This window comes from Labeo rohita, chromosome 24 (assembly GCF_022985175.1).
Source record: "Labeo rohita strain BAU-BD-2019 chromosome 24, IGBB_LRoh.1.0, whole genome shotgun sequence".
In the NCBI taxonomy this organism is placed as follows: Eukaryota; Metazoa; Chordata; class Actinopteri; order Cypriniformes; family Cyprinidae; genus Labeo; species Labeo rohita.
Window position 1 is genome coordinate 21831665 of NC_066892.1, and position 17417 is coordinate 21849081.

The 17417-nt window shown below is 40.4% G+C and overlaps 1 protein-coding gene across 1 annotated transcript in view; it reads left to right on the top strand.

The window, feature by feature from the left end:
- elovl2 (ELOVL fatty acid elongase 2) overlaps positions 1–16932 on the top strand; it is a 28049-nt gene extending 11117 nt beyond the window's left edge. The window contains exons 3-8 of the mRNA XM_051098077.1: positions 13847–14034; positions 14151–14228; positions 14433–14604; positions 15679–15803; positions 15978–16112; positions 16581–16932. Of these exons, the coding sequence (XP_050954034.1) occupies positions 13847–14034; positions 14151–14228; positions 14433–14604; positions 15679–15803; positions 15978–16112; positions 16581–16703 (821 nt within the window). The 3' untranslated portion in view covers positions 16704–16932. The remainder of the gene's footprint in view (positions 1–13846; positions 14035–14150; positions 14229–14432; positions 14605–15678; positions 15804–15977; positions 16113–16580) is intronic.
- Positions 16933–17417: the final 485 nt, after the last annotated feature.

Below are 17417 nucleotides of genomic sequence, written 5' to 3' on the forward strand. Positions count from 1 at the left end.
CATGGTAGCCAATGCTCACATAGTCGTAGGCCACTATTTATAAGCCGGTCGACGTGGTAGCCAAGGCTCACATAATCATAGGCCACTAGTGTTAAGATGGTCGGCGTGGTAGCCCAGGCATACATAGAGAGTAATACATGCGGTTCACATGGCTCTTCGGAGCAGCAGCAGTACATATGTTTTGTTCATCTTCATGTGTAAATACATTCATGTCCACTGATGCAGCAGTTTATCCTTATATTCAGCAGCGTGCATATATTGGCTTATATTGTATTGTGTTCTGTGTCTCCTGCTTTGTGGGTGGTTATTCATATATGGTATATGTATTTCTTACATGCTCACAGCAGTTTGTTGTGGATGTATTGGCAGTAGCAAGTCTCGGTATTTGCTCTGCCGCAGCAGCAGCAGCATAGCAGATCTATTCCGCCAAGACCAAATACATTAACACTGCCATGTGCATTACCATGCCAATCCCTCCGAGAGTTGTCATGACAGAAATACAGAGTTCTGGCATGAAACTCTAGATGGTGCATCCAAAAAGTATAACTCAATCTGACCTAATGACATCATTATCACATGGCAAAGCCGAATAAATAAGAATTTATTAACAAAACAGAATAAATAACAAAACAGACTCATATTAACGTAGATGCCATTCGACTTATGATGCAACAAGTACATCGGGTGTAATGGGAAGTATTCCCGGTTCCTGTTGACCTAATTAATGCAGCCTAATAATCCTTTAATAGATTTCAATATTATAAATTTGTTAGTGTGTTATGTGTAAGCCAGGTTAAAGAGATGGGTCTTTAATCCAGATTTAAACTGACAGAGTGGGTCTGCCCCCTGAACAATGTTAGGTAGATTGTTACAGAGTTTGGGCACTAAATAAGAAAAGGATCTGCCGCACGCAGTTAATTTTGATATCCTAGGTATTAGGTATCAAATGGCCAGAGTTTTGAGAATGCAGCGGACGTGAAGGACTATAATGTGTTAAGAGCTCACTCAAATACTGAGGTGCTAAACCATTTAGGGCTTTATAAGTAATTGGCAAGATTTTAAAATCTATACAGTGTTGACAGAAGCGGGCTAATATGGTCATACTTCCTGGTTCTAGTAAGAACGCTAGCTGCTGCATTTTGGACCAGCTGGAGTTTGTTTATTAAGCGTGCAGAACAGCCACCCAATAAAGCACTACAGTAATCTAACCTTGAGATCATAAATGCATGAATTAACATTTCTGCATTTGACTTTGAGAACGTATATCGTAATTTCGATATATTTTTGAGATGGAAAAATGCAGTTTTGCAAATTGCTATCAAGATTGAAAGATTGCTATGAAATAGCACACCTAGATTCCTAACTGATGACGAAGAATTGACAGAGGACCCATCAAGTATTAGACAGTGTTTTAGGTTATTACATGCAGAGGATTTACTTCCAATAATTAACACCTCTGATTTTTCAAAATTTAGCAGTACGAAAGTACTCGTCATCCAGTTTTTTATATCAGCTATGCATTCCGTTATTTTTTTCAAATGGGTATGTTTTGCTGGGCCGCAAAGAAATATAGAGCTGACTATCATCAGCATAACAGTGAAAGCTAACACCATGTTTCCTGATCATATCTCCCAAGAGTAACATGTAAAGCGTAAAAAGTAATGGCCCTAGTACTGACCTTTGAGGTAATCCATACTGCACTTGTGATCGGTATGTTACCTCTTCATTCACTGCTATGAATTGATTGCGGTCAGATAAGTATGATTTAAACCATGTCAATGCACTTCCACTAATACAAAAACATAATTTTCTAGTCTATTTTAAAGAATGTTTTGGTCAGTAGTGCCAAATGAAGAGCAGGTCATTTGCAACTCTAATGAGAGTCTCAGTACTATGATACGGTCTAAATCCTGATTGGAAATCCTTACATATACCATTTTTCTCTAAGAAGAAACACAATTGTGAGGATACTACCTTTTCTAGTGTCCAATAATACTCAGAAGAGGATCTATGACTTCTGGAAGCACCTTTTTTAGTAGCTTAGATGGAATAGGATCTAACATACATGTTGTTGGTTTAGATGATTTAACAAGTTTATACAATTCTTCCTCTCCTATAGCAGAGAATAAATGGAATTGTTCCTCAGGAGTTCTGTAGTGCACTATAGACTGCATCTGATGTAATAATGTAGCTGATGGCTGCATGTTTACAATTTTATCTCTAATAATATCAATCTTGGAAATAAAGTAGTTCATTTCTACTGTGCTGTTGGGAGAAGTCAATGCCTGTCGATGCTTTATTTTTAATTAATTTAGCCCCTGTATCGAATAAATACCTGGGGTTATGTTTGTTTTCTTCTAAAAGAGATAAAAAGTAATCAGATCTAGCAATTTTTAATGCTTTTCTGTAGGATAGGGTACATTCACACCAGGCAGTACGAAATACCTAGTTTTGTTTTCCTCCAGCTGTGCTCCATTTTCTGGGCTGCTCTCTTTAGAGCGCGATTGTGCTTGTTATACCAGATATAGACTGTTTTCCTTAATCTTTCTTAAACGTAAAGGAGCAACTGTATCTAAAGTGCTAGAAAAGAGAGATTCCATAGTTTTTGTTACATCATTATTTTTTTGAGCTATTGGATATGCTGAAGAATTGAGATAAGTCAGGAAGATTACTTACAAAGCAGTCTTTTTTGGTAGAAGTGATGGTTCTAATGAACAGATGAATAAAATTTACAGTTTTAGCTATCTGGAGTATACACGAGACTAGATAATGATCCGAGATATCATCGCTTTGCTGCAGAATTTTAATGCCATTTACATCAATTCCATGTGACAGCATTAAATCTAGAGTATGATTTCGACAATGAGTAGGTCCTGACACGTGTTGTCTAACCTCATATGTGTTATATGTGCAGCAGCAGTATTTCTTACATGCCCACAGCAGCATGTTGTGGATGTATTGGCAGTAGCAAGTCTCAGTACTTGCTCTGCCACAGCAGCAGCAGCAGTTTCAGCGTAGCAGATCTATTCCGCCAAGACCAAATACATTAACATTGTCATGTACATTACCATGCCAATCCCTCCGAGAGTTGTCATGACAAAACAATCTATACATCTCTGCAGCCACACAGCCATAAAAATGGTATTATGCATTCCAAAGAAAAATACAATTTGTCAGTCCTTTTGTATTGCAATGATTTTTCAGGCCGAGAATAACAGTTTGCATAAAAAATATGTAAATAAAAATAAATAAAATTTGGATGACAACAACTGTGATAAAATTAATGCGTTCAAATGGCTTGTGATCCTATTACTTCAGCCAGAAGCAGCGTTACGTCAGCCTTGGTTGTGAAATGCCATAGGCTCTTTTGTGTCTCGTGACCGATTGCATCATACTAATGTTTGGGAGTATCTTTTTGAATGAGATGTGAGCGCATTAACAGAGCAGGATCATTTTCAGCGATTAAAACCTTATGTTTTACTCTCTTCTTCGAATAAAGATATCGTATGGCTTCAGAAGACTCGGAATACAACATGAACACGACTTGTTTGATGATGTTTTACATCGATGCAAGTAAAGTACAAAGCCTATGACATAACATGGGACGCCTGTTCCGCAAAGGCGCTGTATGTCGGCACGCTACCCACAAGGCTATCGGCGCCGACTACCCTACACTATTTCTGAATGTAAAAACAAAATGCAATTGTGAACCTAGAGTGGACAAGTGATTTGGAGGATGGATGGGCATACTCTATTTTTCCTATGTAAAAATAGTATGTTAATAGTTGTACTAGTTGTATTAATAGTGTAAAATTGAAGTGTACAAATAATATGTAAACTGTATGTATGATGTTTATAAAAGTAGAAGTTTACAGAAAGTATTCTTCAAAATTTACTTTCAGAAACTAAAACGGTCAGCTAAAAATATATATTGTAGCTAACTGTATACTTACCTGTAGTAAACTAACAATATACTTAAAGTTTACTTGTGGTATACAGTCGGTGCAGTATTACAGAATTTGTACTTTAATATTATGCTTAAATCATGGGCTAATTTAGACCCAAGAATTACTGCAATATTATATACTTATTAAATATGTTGGGAAAATATTAGTAATGTTAAGAGATCTTTTTTTTTTTTTTTTTTTTTAATATAACATTTTGGCAATAAAAATATGATACTTTGATGAAATTGGGCACTTCCAGACTAGGGAGTAGTAAGACCACCAGACTTGGGACCTCTTGGGAACACTGGGCTAGGGACTGCCGAGACCACTAAACATGGAAACACAGGGCTAGGAATTGGTGGGACCACCACTTGGGACCACTAGATTAAGGAGCACGGAGTTCACCAGCCTAGGGAATGCTTAGACCACTGAACTTGGAACCTCACCCCAGTTAAGTTAATGAGGGAGATGGCAAAATTCCACTACAACTTGATACGCGTTGTGTCAGTTTAATACATGAACATACAAAAGATGTGATTTCAAAAACAATCAGGAAAAAAAAGTGTTACTTAAAAATTTTAAGTGTAAATATATATAGTTTCCAGTGGCGACCTCAGCTTTGTTTTAGTCGTAGTCTGGAGCCCTGTCTAGGACCCAATTTGCCTACCCCTGCTCTAAGTGAACCTAACTATAAACCTAACCCTCTTATCTCTATGCATGTAATAAGTATGAAAATATGTATAATATAATATTTAATAACATATAGTCTTGAACTTTGTGCAACAAGGTTACTTGAATTCAGATCTTGTGAAATAGCACATAATCAGTTTGGTTATAATCTTTGTTATGTCACAATATCACTTGTATTACCTGTATTAATAACACTTAGATAACTAGAGTACTTTGTACTGTACTGCATTGTACCAGTATGTCATATCAGGTTTAGACTAACAGGCAATAGCATGTCCAATAAAGATTAGAAGTTTTTATTTTCAGGTGTATCTTTTTAATCATTAGTTCTTGTAAATATATATAGCTCTCATGGTTCCTTTGCCTAACTTTGTTGGTGTCTGTGAGTTTGGTCAAGCATGTTTATGTCACGTTCAAGTCAGTTAATGTCAAGTTTTGGTGCTTGTGTTTATGTCATGTTTTAGTTCTGTTTTCCATTTATCAGTAAACTGCAAATGTATTCTCAGCTTTGGTTTGCCTTCATATAAACAATGCTATGAGATTAATGTTTTACATTGAATATTGAAATATGATATTTTCAAAGCTGCAGTCTGTAACTTTTTTTTTTTTTTTTGGGTTAAATTATCCGGAAGGATGCTGCAGGTGGTGGATATATTGCAAACTGTTATTACAATATAAAATAATGTTTTTTTTATTTTAATATACTTTAAAATATAATTTATTCCTGTGATGCAAAGCTGAATTTTCATCAGCTGTTGTCTTAGGTGTCACATGATCCTTCAGAAATCATTCTAATATGCTGATTTATTTATTTTCTCTGGGGTCCTCACAGAAAGACACAGAAAGACACCCAAAAACTTTGGTGTTTTGGGACCCTTCAGAAATCAACAAATTTCTGCAATTTTCAGCCATTTCTGTGTTATGTACATTGATATTATGTCAAATAAGAGAAAAATGGATTGTTTTTTTTGTGTATGAACAAATAGTACTTTATCATTTTCTATAATTTTCCTTTAAATGGAAAGATGAGTTTTATTGGCTTGTGCACATAACTAAAACATGACATAAACACAAGCACTAGAACTTGATTTGAACTGACTTGAACGTGACATAAACATGCCTGGCCGAACTCACCGACACCAACAGAGTTGGTGGAAGCATGAGACAAAGGAAGCATGCCAGCTGTATATATACAAGGACTAATAACTAATAAGATACACCTGAAAATAAACAAGACAATGAACCAATCATTATGTTTACATGGACAACAATAATCTGATATGAACATGATTAAGACAATACTCTGATAAAGAATCTACCATGTAAACAGAGATTTTTGATGACCTTAATCAGGTTAAAGTCATATTTGAAGTAAACACAAATCAAATTAAGACATGTGGAGTATTCCTATTTTAGTCGCATTATCGAAGCACAGTATAGACATGTTCACACCTTAGTTATACTATTACTGTCAGATAGCCCCGCTGAAAAAAGCAATAGAACCATCACAAAAAAATTCTAATGGTTTCCACTACAAATACCATTACAAACCATCAACTTAACCATTAAAACTTTGAAAGCGGTCCTATTATGCTCTTTTACGAAGTCTTGATTTTGTTTCGGGGTTGTACTAGAACATGCTTTCATGCTTGGTGGTTCAAAAAATGCATTATTTTTTAACATAATTTACATTATTACAATACATTTCTTCCAGTCTGGCACATAAGGCTAGGATAGATCCAAGTGCAAGCTTTATTGTACAGATTGTGGTCAAGACAGGCAGGGTCAGACACCAGCAAACAGTAACATCCGAGGGCAAAACAAAAGCGTAATCCAAAAAACAGGCAGAAGGTCAAAAAACCAGAGAGCAGTCCAAAGTAACAAAATAAACAAGGCAGTGAAACAAGGCTATGAAACTATGACAAGAACGATGGCAAAAACAAAAACAATGAAACAATGACCATGGAAATAACGCAAAGAAACCAGGAAAACGCTTGGTAGAGTCCGCACAGGCAAAATAATACTTCGCGAGGCCTGTTTGGCATGGCCCTCCTTAAATGGCTGCCAAACAGGAAATAACCAAAGAAGAAGCAGAGAGAGCGGTAACAGTCAGTACATGGGCAAGGGCTCCCTCTGCTGGCGTGGTGTGAAGCACTGGAGGACCTGGGCCGTGGAACAGTGGCAGACAGTGAAACACTGGAGGACCTGGGCTGTGGAGCAGTGGCAGACAGTGAAACACTGGAGGACCTGGGCCGTGGAGCAGGGGCAGACAGTGGAACACCGGAGGACCTGGGCCGTGGAGCAGGGGCAGACAGTGGAACACTGGAGCAGAAATCCACCATGTTAGATTCTGAGGAGCAGGGAGCCATGGCAGGGCAGGCAGAGCAGGGAGCCATAGCGGGGCATGCAGAGCAGACAGGAGCAAAGATCCCAACAATGGAACAGATGAATCTGAAGATCTCCACGGTGAAGCAGACGACCATCACAGCAGAGCAGAAGAGAGCAGGAATCTCCACAGCAGAGCAGAGAGTATGGGACCGACCTTCTTGGCCAGAACAGCTGGAGCTGCCACCTCCGGGGGCACTGGCACAGACTCATGGTCAGACGAGATCTCTGGAGTGGACTCGTGGACAGACGAGACAGTGAGTTCATGAATGGGCGCCGCCTCCTTGGGAGGTTCTACAGCATAAGCTGACACCTCTGGAGGCACTGGCGCAAATTTGTGGACAGGAGAGGCCTCTGGCACAGGCTCATGGACAGACGAGGCCTCAGGGGTAGACTTGTGGTCAGACGAGTCCTTTGGAGCTGATTCGTGGACAGATGAGTCCTCCAAAGTGCAGTGTGCAGCCCACATGCTCGAAATGGTGACCGCCATTACTGGCAGCACAGTAGACAGTGGGATGCCTGTCGGGCTTGAGGGTGTGGAGGCTGTGAGGTTAGAGAGTGTCAAGAACTCATCTGCGTGGCTTGGGAGAGTGGGCTCTGCGTGGCTTGGGAGCTTGGGCTCTGCGTGGCTTGGGAGATGAGACGAGACCTGGCAAGGCTCTGGTAGGTGAGATGAGACCTGGCGAGGCTCTGGGGTGTCAGCTGATACTTGACGAGGCTCTGGGAGGTCAGCTGAGAAGTGACGAGGCTCTAGACGATCAGCTGGGACACGATGAGGCTCTGGTTGAACAGCTGCGACGTGACATGGCTTTGGAAGGTGAGACGGGACCTGGCGAGGCTTTGGCAGGACAGCCGTGGCTTGGTGAGGCTCTATGATAGCAGCCATGTCGTGAAGAGGCTCTGTTAGGAGCGCAGCTGTGTCTTGACTTGTCTCAGGGAGGTCTGCCGTGACTTGACTCAGAGAGGTCTGCCGTGACTTGACTTGACTCGTGAAGATCAGCTGCGACTTGACTTGGCTCGTGAACAACAGCAGTAACTTGACTTGGCTCATGAAGATCAGCTGTGGCTTGACTTGGCTCTTGAAGATCAGCTGTGGCTTGACTTGACTCGGGAACAACAGCAGTAACTTGACTTGGTTCATGAAGATCAGCTGTAACTTGACTTGATTCAGGAACAACAGCTGTAACTTGACGTGGCTCAGGAAAAACAGCTGTAACTTGACGTGGCTCAGGAACAAGAGCTGTAACTTGATGTGGCTCAGGAACAACAGCTGTAACTTGACTTGACTTAGGAACAACAGCTGTAACTTGACTTGATTCAGGAACAACAGCTGTAACTTGACTTGACTTAGGAACAACAGCTGTAACTTGACTTGATTCAGGAACAACAGCTGTAACTTGATGTGGCTCAGGAACAACAGCTGTAACGTGACTTGACTTGGGAACAGCTGTAACTTGACTTGATTCAGGAACAGCAGCTGTAACTTGACGTGGCTCGGGAGACACAGCTGTAACTTGACTTGGCACTGAAAGTGCAGCTCTGACTTGACACCAGAAGATCAGTCATCACTTGACTTGCTTTGGGTATGGCAGCCATGTCGGGACGAGATTCTGGTAGGATGACCTTGGCCTCAGGCGTGGCGAACATCTTGGCTGGAGACTCAGATGGGGTGGCCATTTTGTGAACTGGCTTAGGGATGGTGGTCATCTTGTGAACTGGCTTGGGGATGGTGCCCATCTTGTGAGTTGGCTGTGGGAGGGCGGCCATGACAGGTGCAGACTCTGGAAGGGCGGCCGTGACGAGTGCAGGCTGTGGCTTGGCAGACGTGACGAGTGCAGGCTGTGGCTTGGCAGACGTGGCATGAACAGGCCCTGGAGCGGCAGGCATGGCGTGAGCAGGCCCTGGAGCGGCAGGCATTGCGTGACCAGGCCGTGGAGCGGCAGGCATGGCGTGAGCATTCCGGACATAACATGTAAATACTTTGGTGTGGCAGATACTGGACGATGGCAGGGTTTCTCATCAGTGATCGCCACAGTAAATGCAGAGCCACTCATCTGCAGAGCAAAGTCAATATATCGTTCTAGCGTCCAGTAAGGGTCAATTTCTTGTTTTAAGCCAAAACGAAAAATGTCCTTTAGTGCCACGTCATTAAAGCCTACTAAGTGACAGATTTCCCAGAAGTCCATGACATAATCTTCAATAGGCCGGTTACCTTGGCGAAGATGAAAAAGGCATGAAAGGCATGGTTGATCTGTATCATGTAAGCTGCTGGATCTGTGGGTGGCGAGGTATTCTGTAACGGGACTTGTCAAAAGCGTGGATAGATCCAAGTGCGAGCTTTATTGTACAGATCGTGGTCAAGACAGGCAGGGTCAGACACCAGCAAACAGTAACATCCGAGGGCAAGACAAAAGCATAATCCAAAAAACAGGCAGAAGGTCAAAATACCAGAGAGCAATCCAAAGTAACAAAATAAACAAGGCAATGAAACAAGGCTATGAAACTATGACAAGAACGATGGCAAAAACAAAAACAATGAAACAATGACCATGGAAATAATGCAAAAACACCAGGAAAACGCTTGGTAGAGTCCGCACAGGCAAAACAATACTTCGCGAGGCCTGTTTGACATGGCCCTCCTTAAATGGCTGCCAAACAGGAAATAACCAAAGAAGAAGCAGAGGGAGCGGTAACAGTCAGTACATGGGCAAGGGCTCCCTCTGCTGGCGTGGCGTTACAGAGTGCCAGGATAAATTTTAATATAACTCTGATTGCATTTGTCTGAAAGAAGTCATATACACCTAGAATGCATGGACGGTGAGTAAATTATACGCTACAGTATTGTTGGGTCCTATCGTTAGCCTGTGAGATTGCCAATACATGATATTATCGTGCTAATGTATTTAATTATTTATATACTTAGTTTCATTGCCCGAAACCAGCTCCAGCATAAGGCTAAAAGCAGTCTAACATTATCAAAGAACATCATCACTGATTAGCCTAGCCTATTCCAGTGCAAGTTTATGGATTTTAAAAAACACTCGCGTTATAAGTAAAGCTATCTACACTGTATGATTAATAAATCTCTTACCACGCACTGCACACGTCTGCAGCGCGTTATGGCTCAGGCGCGGCAACTGGAGTAGATCGCGGCTTCTGCATCTGTTTTGACCCCCTGTACTGCACACGTCTGCGGCGCATTACAGCTCTGAAGCTGCAACTCTAGTCAATGCTTGTGTTTATACCCACCACGCTGCGGCTTGTTGAAGCGCTTCTCCGCGCTGCATCGGTAAAGTTAGGCTAATCCCCCACCTCGTCCCTACCCTGCCTCCAACAATTGAATTTCCGTGGGCTGGATATAATTTAATGATATTCTAATGGACCGCGTTGTGATATCATTGCATGCGGAAAACAAATATTGTAATCCAAAGGCGCCTTCGTTGTAGTTCTTGAAAAGGGGATTTTTTTTTAAAAACGAAATATCTCCTTTTGGAGTGGATTTTGAGATTTGTAACTTTGTAGATCTTTTTTTATGCCCAAAGATACACACCATATACTGACTAAAGTTCAAAAAGTGAAAAAGCATAATAGCACCCCTTTAAAAAATGGTTTTCTGTAGTGTGTTTTGGGACATATTTCTTTAGGATTTATTGGTTTGAACAAGCCACCAATAGAAGATGACCAATTACCAGTAGAGACCAACAGGGTCCATTACAATTTCCATTAAGACCAATACAAGCCCCATTATAATGAGTAAAACCATTACAAATTTTGTGATGGTGTCTATTGTTCTTTTCAGCAGGGAGGACTTTTCGCCGCATTTAGCAACAGGATACATACACAGCAGTGGTCAACCTTTGACGGCAAACAAAAAAAAAAGAGCACAAATGTACACAAATGTCTTTCAGGGACATGCGAAAGTCTTCTTAACATTCGCCGTCATCAAATTCCATTAAAACAACTCTCTCCCACCAGTGCTTATGTAGCCCCTCTCCCCGGGTCCTACTTGCACACCGCTCCAAGCGGGTCTCTGGCATGGGAGGCAGGCGCACTAACAAGGAGGCTAAAGAATGCAGCCTCTAGCGTCAGTTGCTAGTGCACCTCTTGAGATCAGGGGAGTGAGGTTTACCTGCACAGCACCTACCAGCTGGCCTCTGTTACACTTACTTCGTATTCGCATCCAGTAACGCTACCTCCGTGTTTGTCACGGGGGCATGAATGAAATGTTGCTGAAGCTGAATTAAAGGGCAGAGGAGATCTGTTGCTGAAGAATTTGTATCTACTATCATTTGTTTGCACGTATAGCATGACAAATGAATAACTGCACTTGAAGCTTTCAGAAAATTAAAAATGAAACACCAAAAGAGTAACCCACCCTCTGCAAAGGCCTGGGGAAGACCTACTCCCGCCAGGAAACCCGCTAATCCTACCCCCACCGACTCAAAACGCAAGCGGCTGGCCTGATGTTCGGCCGTTAGGGGCAGACTTGCATCTTGCCCCAGAGCCCCCGTTCAAAAGACTGCTCCTTTGGAAGGGTCAGCCACCTTCCTCTTGAGGCTGTCCAGCCCATATTTTCGGTGGACGTTGTGTGTCTGCGTTCAGGGAGTCTGTTGTGAGGAAAAGTTCACAAGCAGTGTCACCACACTGCATATACTTTGTTCCTCTCACCCAAATAATAAAGGCTTCGGCCCCTGTGTTCTCCGACACAAAGCACACACAAAACACAATAAATCTTACGAATCATATGAATTTGTTTCAGTGAGAGCACATCTCTCTGCAGAGAGAGAACATCTCACCACAAATGAGCGAACAGGCCGAATTGGTAGCTCTAAGCAGTTCAACGATTCGTGTAGGGACTCTAGCGAATCATGTAACAGTTTGGATGTCTGTGAAAATGTCATATTAATTTAAGGGAGTGCGGCCCCCAGAGGACCTTAAGGCACATTCCACTACAGGCATGGTGGCCTCCTGGGCCCTATTTAAAGGGGTTTCCGTCTGAACTCTTCATATATATATATATGTAATATCTCAATAGGTTACTGTTCGTAACCCCGGTTCTCTGAAACATCGAGTGGAGAGATTCACCAAGTTTGCCCCGCTTGCTGCACGAGAAGCGAATATGCTCACTGAGGAAAGGTAGTGCGTACAGGTGCTTTATGCGCTCGGGTTAGGGGTGGTCCCTTACTTGCCATTGGGCACGTGCTCCTGTCTGTCAAGCCAGACTTGGTGCAATTGGATGCTTTTGCAGAGGTCAGGTATGGATGCCCTTCCCATAGGTGGATCTCTCCTCTCGATGTTTCAGAGAAACCAGGGTTACGAACAGTAACCTATTGATCTTGTGCGCGCACGCGCAACTAATGCTGCGAAAAGTTTAGCAACAATATGAATTTTTATATTGTTTGGATCAACTAGAGTAGACAGATATGAATATTTATTCATAACCATCCTGAAAATAAGTAAATATTGTTAGCTGATGCTAACGTTAACTGTCTAGCTAACAAGCTTGCTGGTGCTAAGTTGAGGGAATTTTTAGATATAAAGTCCAAATATTTTTATTCAACCACCTAGATAGATTACATCCGAGGGAAAAAGAAAGGATGTGATGTTCAGAACATGGTAATTACAGTAATTATTAAAGTGGCAAGTGATGCATTTGTCCAGGGGTGTTTTTACACAGACAATGTTTGAAAGGAAAAAAATAATTCTGAAGATGATTTTTTATCTTACTGGTGAAAATTAGATGGTCAATTTTTTTTTCCCCCAGGTACATTGCAGTGTTGGCTTCACACTGAATATTACTACATCACTCTCGTCAGCATAGTCCATATCAACAACAAAAATGTATTTTTACTCCATATAGTGGTTGTTTTGGGAAAATCCCAGGTATTTTGAGCAGTAGGATTATAAAAAAATGTGCTAATATAAAATTCAATTAAGTAGCCTATATAAAATTGCGAAATAAATCTATGAGTACTTTTTTACTTAAGTACATAAAAAATCAGGTACTTTTGTACTTTCACTTGAGTAAAATTGAAAGAGGAGCACTTTTACTTTTACTGGAGTAATATTTTATTATACGTATCTGTACTTTTACTCAAGTACTTTTCACTTGGGGGATCTCCTTATACCCCCTGGCAGCCCCGCCGTCAAGAGTGGTGAGGGAGGAAGAGCCTGCCAGCCAGTTTCTGCCAGTAAAGAGTGGCATTCATGGCGCCAGGGTGGGGTCGCTGAGAACCAGTGTGGGCCACCCCGAGAAACCAATCATCCAGCCTTGAGGGCTCGGAACTCGGTGAAGGTTTCCAGTCGAGCCCGGTCTTCTCGGCGGCCCAAGCATAGCCATCATCTCTGGATCCAAATCAGGCATTGTCACTGTTCCAGAGAGCGGCAGTGCAGCCGGATCCTCCTCTCTAGAGAACTCAGGCTCACCCTCCAAAGCAGCGAATGACATTTGAAGGAAACGACTGGTACGCTTGGTCTAGAAGGTCCAACACATTCCTTGAGCAGCTCCACTGGCTGCGGACTGTAGGAGTGTTATGAGTTGGATAAGCACAGATGGTACAGGACACTAAACGGAATCAAACATGGGCTTAATTACACAAGCGATAACAAAGCTAAAATAATACATTTTTATGTGTTTTTTTTTTTTTTTGACCTAGTCAATATAGTGCTAATATGATGTACTGCATAATATACTGATATGGCATCTCACCTAAAGAACAACAATTAGTTGTGCTAACAAGCTTAAACTAAAGTTATACAAATTTGAAGTATACTGTATAATAAAGATACTGTAAACAGTATGTGATGTGTGTGTTTGATGTCAGATACTCGTGTGAGAGGATGGCTCCTGCTGGATTCCTACACACCAACATTCTTGCTCACCATCACCTACCTCCTAACAATCTACCTGGGAACAAAATATATGAGAAACAGACCAGCATACTCACTGAAAAATGTTTTACTGCTGTACAACTTCTCTATTACTATGTTGTCTTTATACATGCTGGTTGAGGTAAGTGAGCATACAGTATGTTTACATGTATGTTTGTGTCTCACAGTAGCAAAATAGGTGCCTATCTATTGGTGCCTGCTGTTCTTATCTGATGTTGTGTTTCATGTGTTTGGTAGTTGATATCATCAGTCTGGTCTGCAGGTTATCGTTTCCAATGTCAGGGACTGCATGAAGCTGGTGAAGCAGATATCAGGGTGAGTAAGAAAAACAGCAATTCCCATGATGCCTTTCTATAAATCTATCTATATTTGTAGGGTTAATAATACTGAATGTATATGTAAAAAAAAAAAAAAAAAAAAAAAAAAAAATCTGTAATAATACAGATCACACTGTGTAGATAATATATATATGTTGTTACATTTAACTTGCACTGAAAATGTCATGTTTTACATGTATAGGTAGCAAAAGTACTGTGGTGGTACTATTTCTCTAAGCTGATTGAATTCCTGGACACCATCTTCATTGTGCTGAGGAAGAAAAACAACCAGATCAGTTTCCTGCATGTGTATCATCATGCCTCTATGTTTAACATCTGGTGGTGTGTCCTCAACTGGATACCCTGTGGACAGAGTAAGTGAGCGTTAAGGACAAAGTTACATCAAGAAAAGGTCACAGGTTTAAGAGACAGTACTGATGTGAGGAAATGTGTCAAAGTTTAAGAGCAGAAGTTTTATAAACATTACTATTTTGAAAAAAAAAATTGCTTAGATTTTGCTTTATGTTTTAACAGTATCCAGTTAATTAATACATTTAGCTTACTACATGCTAAATACTTTTTCAAATAGCTAAAGTATTTTTGTCATTATAGATTTATTTTCTCTGGAATGGTATCGAAAGAAACACATTACCTGTTTTTAAAACAACACATCCCATTTTGGTGTTTGAATCAAATAAAAGTTATTTTACATCGAGGCATATTAAATCATACAGTCTTCTGTAAATCATGGTTATTTTCATTTTTGCCTTTGATAAATATTTAAGGGGTGTACCAGTACACAAAATTCTGATTTGGTACGTACCTCAGTTTTGAAGTCACGGTTCAGTATGTACAAGCTGTTTTATTGACGTCTTTCCAAGGTTGAAACACTGATTGAGTGATTACATGAGATCTGAGATAGTCATTTATATTTATTTCATGCTATAACTTCTAGCAAACAGGAAGGTTTGCTGCCATTTGAACTAAGAAGCTTATACAGTGATCTGTCGCACCATATCAGAAAGTGTCAAAATGGAATTTATTGTTTGAATTTCCCAATAAAATGGACTTGACCATAAAATTAGACCATAAAATGGTCTTTTTGCAACTATTGGACGAGAGGTGCACTACATAGTGTCTAGTGAGGTTTCATTCACGCATCAATTGAAACAGCTTAGACCAGGGATAGACAATGTCGGTCCTGGAGTGCTGATGTCCTGCAGAGTTTAGCTCCAACCCTAATCAGATACACGTGAACAAGCTAATCAAGGACTTCAGAATTACTAGGGCTATAGGCAGGTGAGGTTTTTTTCAGGGTAGGAATCTCATTTGCAGGACATTGGCATTCCAGGACCGACGCTGCCTATCCCTGGCTTAAACCGTCAATATCAATTCATTAAAATGCTTATTTTTCATTTCAAACTGTATAATGCAACATCTTTGTGCAGGTTTCTTTGGGCCAACACTAAACAGTTTCATCCATGTCCTCATGTATTCTTACTATGGTTTGTCAACCATCCCATCCATGCACAAATATCTGTGGTGGAAACGCTACCTCACGCAGGCACAGCTGGTTAGTGTACAACCTTTCTATCCAACTACACTGTGCTCTTACATTTCCATATCCCTTTCACATTTTCATTTTTAAGTCCTAATAAGACTTTTTATTCTGTTCTGTTGTTTTTATTGTATTCTGTGTGTTAGATGATGATTTTTACCCCCAATAATGTTCTCTTCTTTGTCTCAGGTTCAGTTTGTATTGACTATAACACACACAGTAAGCGCATGGGTCGTTCCTTGTGGTTTCCCCCTGGGCTGTCTGAAATTTCAAACCTTCTACATGTGCACACTTGTCGTCCTGTTTGTCAACTTCTACATGCAGGTACTACTCAGAACTTCTGCTAATTTGAAAAAAAAATAGAACTACTCTTCAGTAAATATGAACTTGTGGATGATGAAGTTTTCAGGATTACTTTTGAAAATTACCGGCAGGTGTATTTGATTAGGTTTGGAGTTAAATACTGTAGGACAATGCCCACCCTTGTTCTGTCATATTAAAGTCAAAATTCTTAAAGTCAAATTTATTGTCAGACCAAGCCTGACAAAAGGAATTTTGACCCCCTATTCTTTAGAGAGCCTCTGATGATTTTAAGTGTGAAGGAAACTTGGCAATACTGATGCATTTTGGAATGAAACTTGTATGTCATGGGGCCATGGCCTTATGTCATGGCCTATGACATTGGTTAGATCATTACTTTTAAATCGCTCCACCTAAAATGCTAAATGTGTGTCCTGTCATGCTTTCAGTCTTAACAATTAACATTATGCAATAAATGGCTTTTCTCTGCAGACATACAGAAAGAGGAAGTTGGAGGATGACAGAATTGCTAAGGTTGAAGATCTTAAAAACAGTCATTCTAATGGCCTTTCATCCTCTCTCAACGGAGCTAACTCCAAACAGAAGCTGCAGTGATGCCACGATATGGCCAATGGAATTCACTTATGGGGAATATTAGCACAATAGCAGCCATAATCATCTGATAATCAAAATGCAATTTTATAAATTAGAATATAACTTTTTAACAGTTTTGTATCTTTGTTTTGCATATGTTTCTCTCAAGCCAATGTAAATGCTGTACAATAATTTTATGTGGAAAGACATTTGTCAAACTCTTATTCAAAATAAATGCCTCTGTTATGGAGTACAGTAGCTACTTTATTGCACATCTTTGGCAGTTTATCTCTAATTACAAGAAAATGTTCTGTAATATAACTAAATCACTGTAATCATTTATTGTTTGACCAAACTTGCCTTAGGCTAAAAGTCTTAATCCAATATGCTGATATAAATATTCAGTGTAATTGAATGTATTGATATATAGGATCGTAAATTATTGCACTAATACTAGACCTTTCCCAGGTTTTCATTATCAGCCAGCAGACGTGGATTGTTAGGAATAGAGATCAGTCCCGTGAAAAATGCTGTATAAAATACATATTTAACAGTGTAAAAGACCCCATGAAAATGTTTAACAAATCCAGTTTGTGTGTGTGTGTGTTCATGTATTCCAGGGCTGGGCAACTTAATTAGCTTTTTGAGATGTGTTTGATAAGGGCTGGAGCTAAACTCTTCAGTGGATCTTGATATTTCCTATTGCAACCAGAGGGCAAAGCAAAAGGTTTCCCC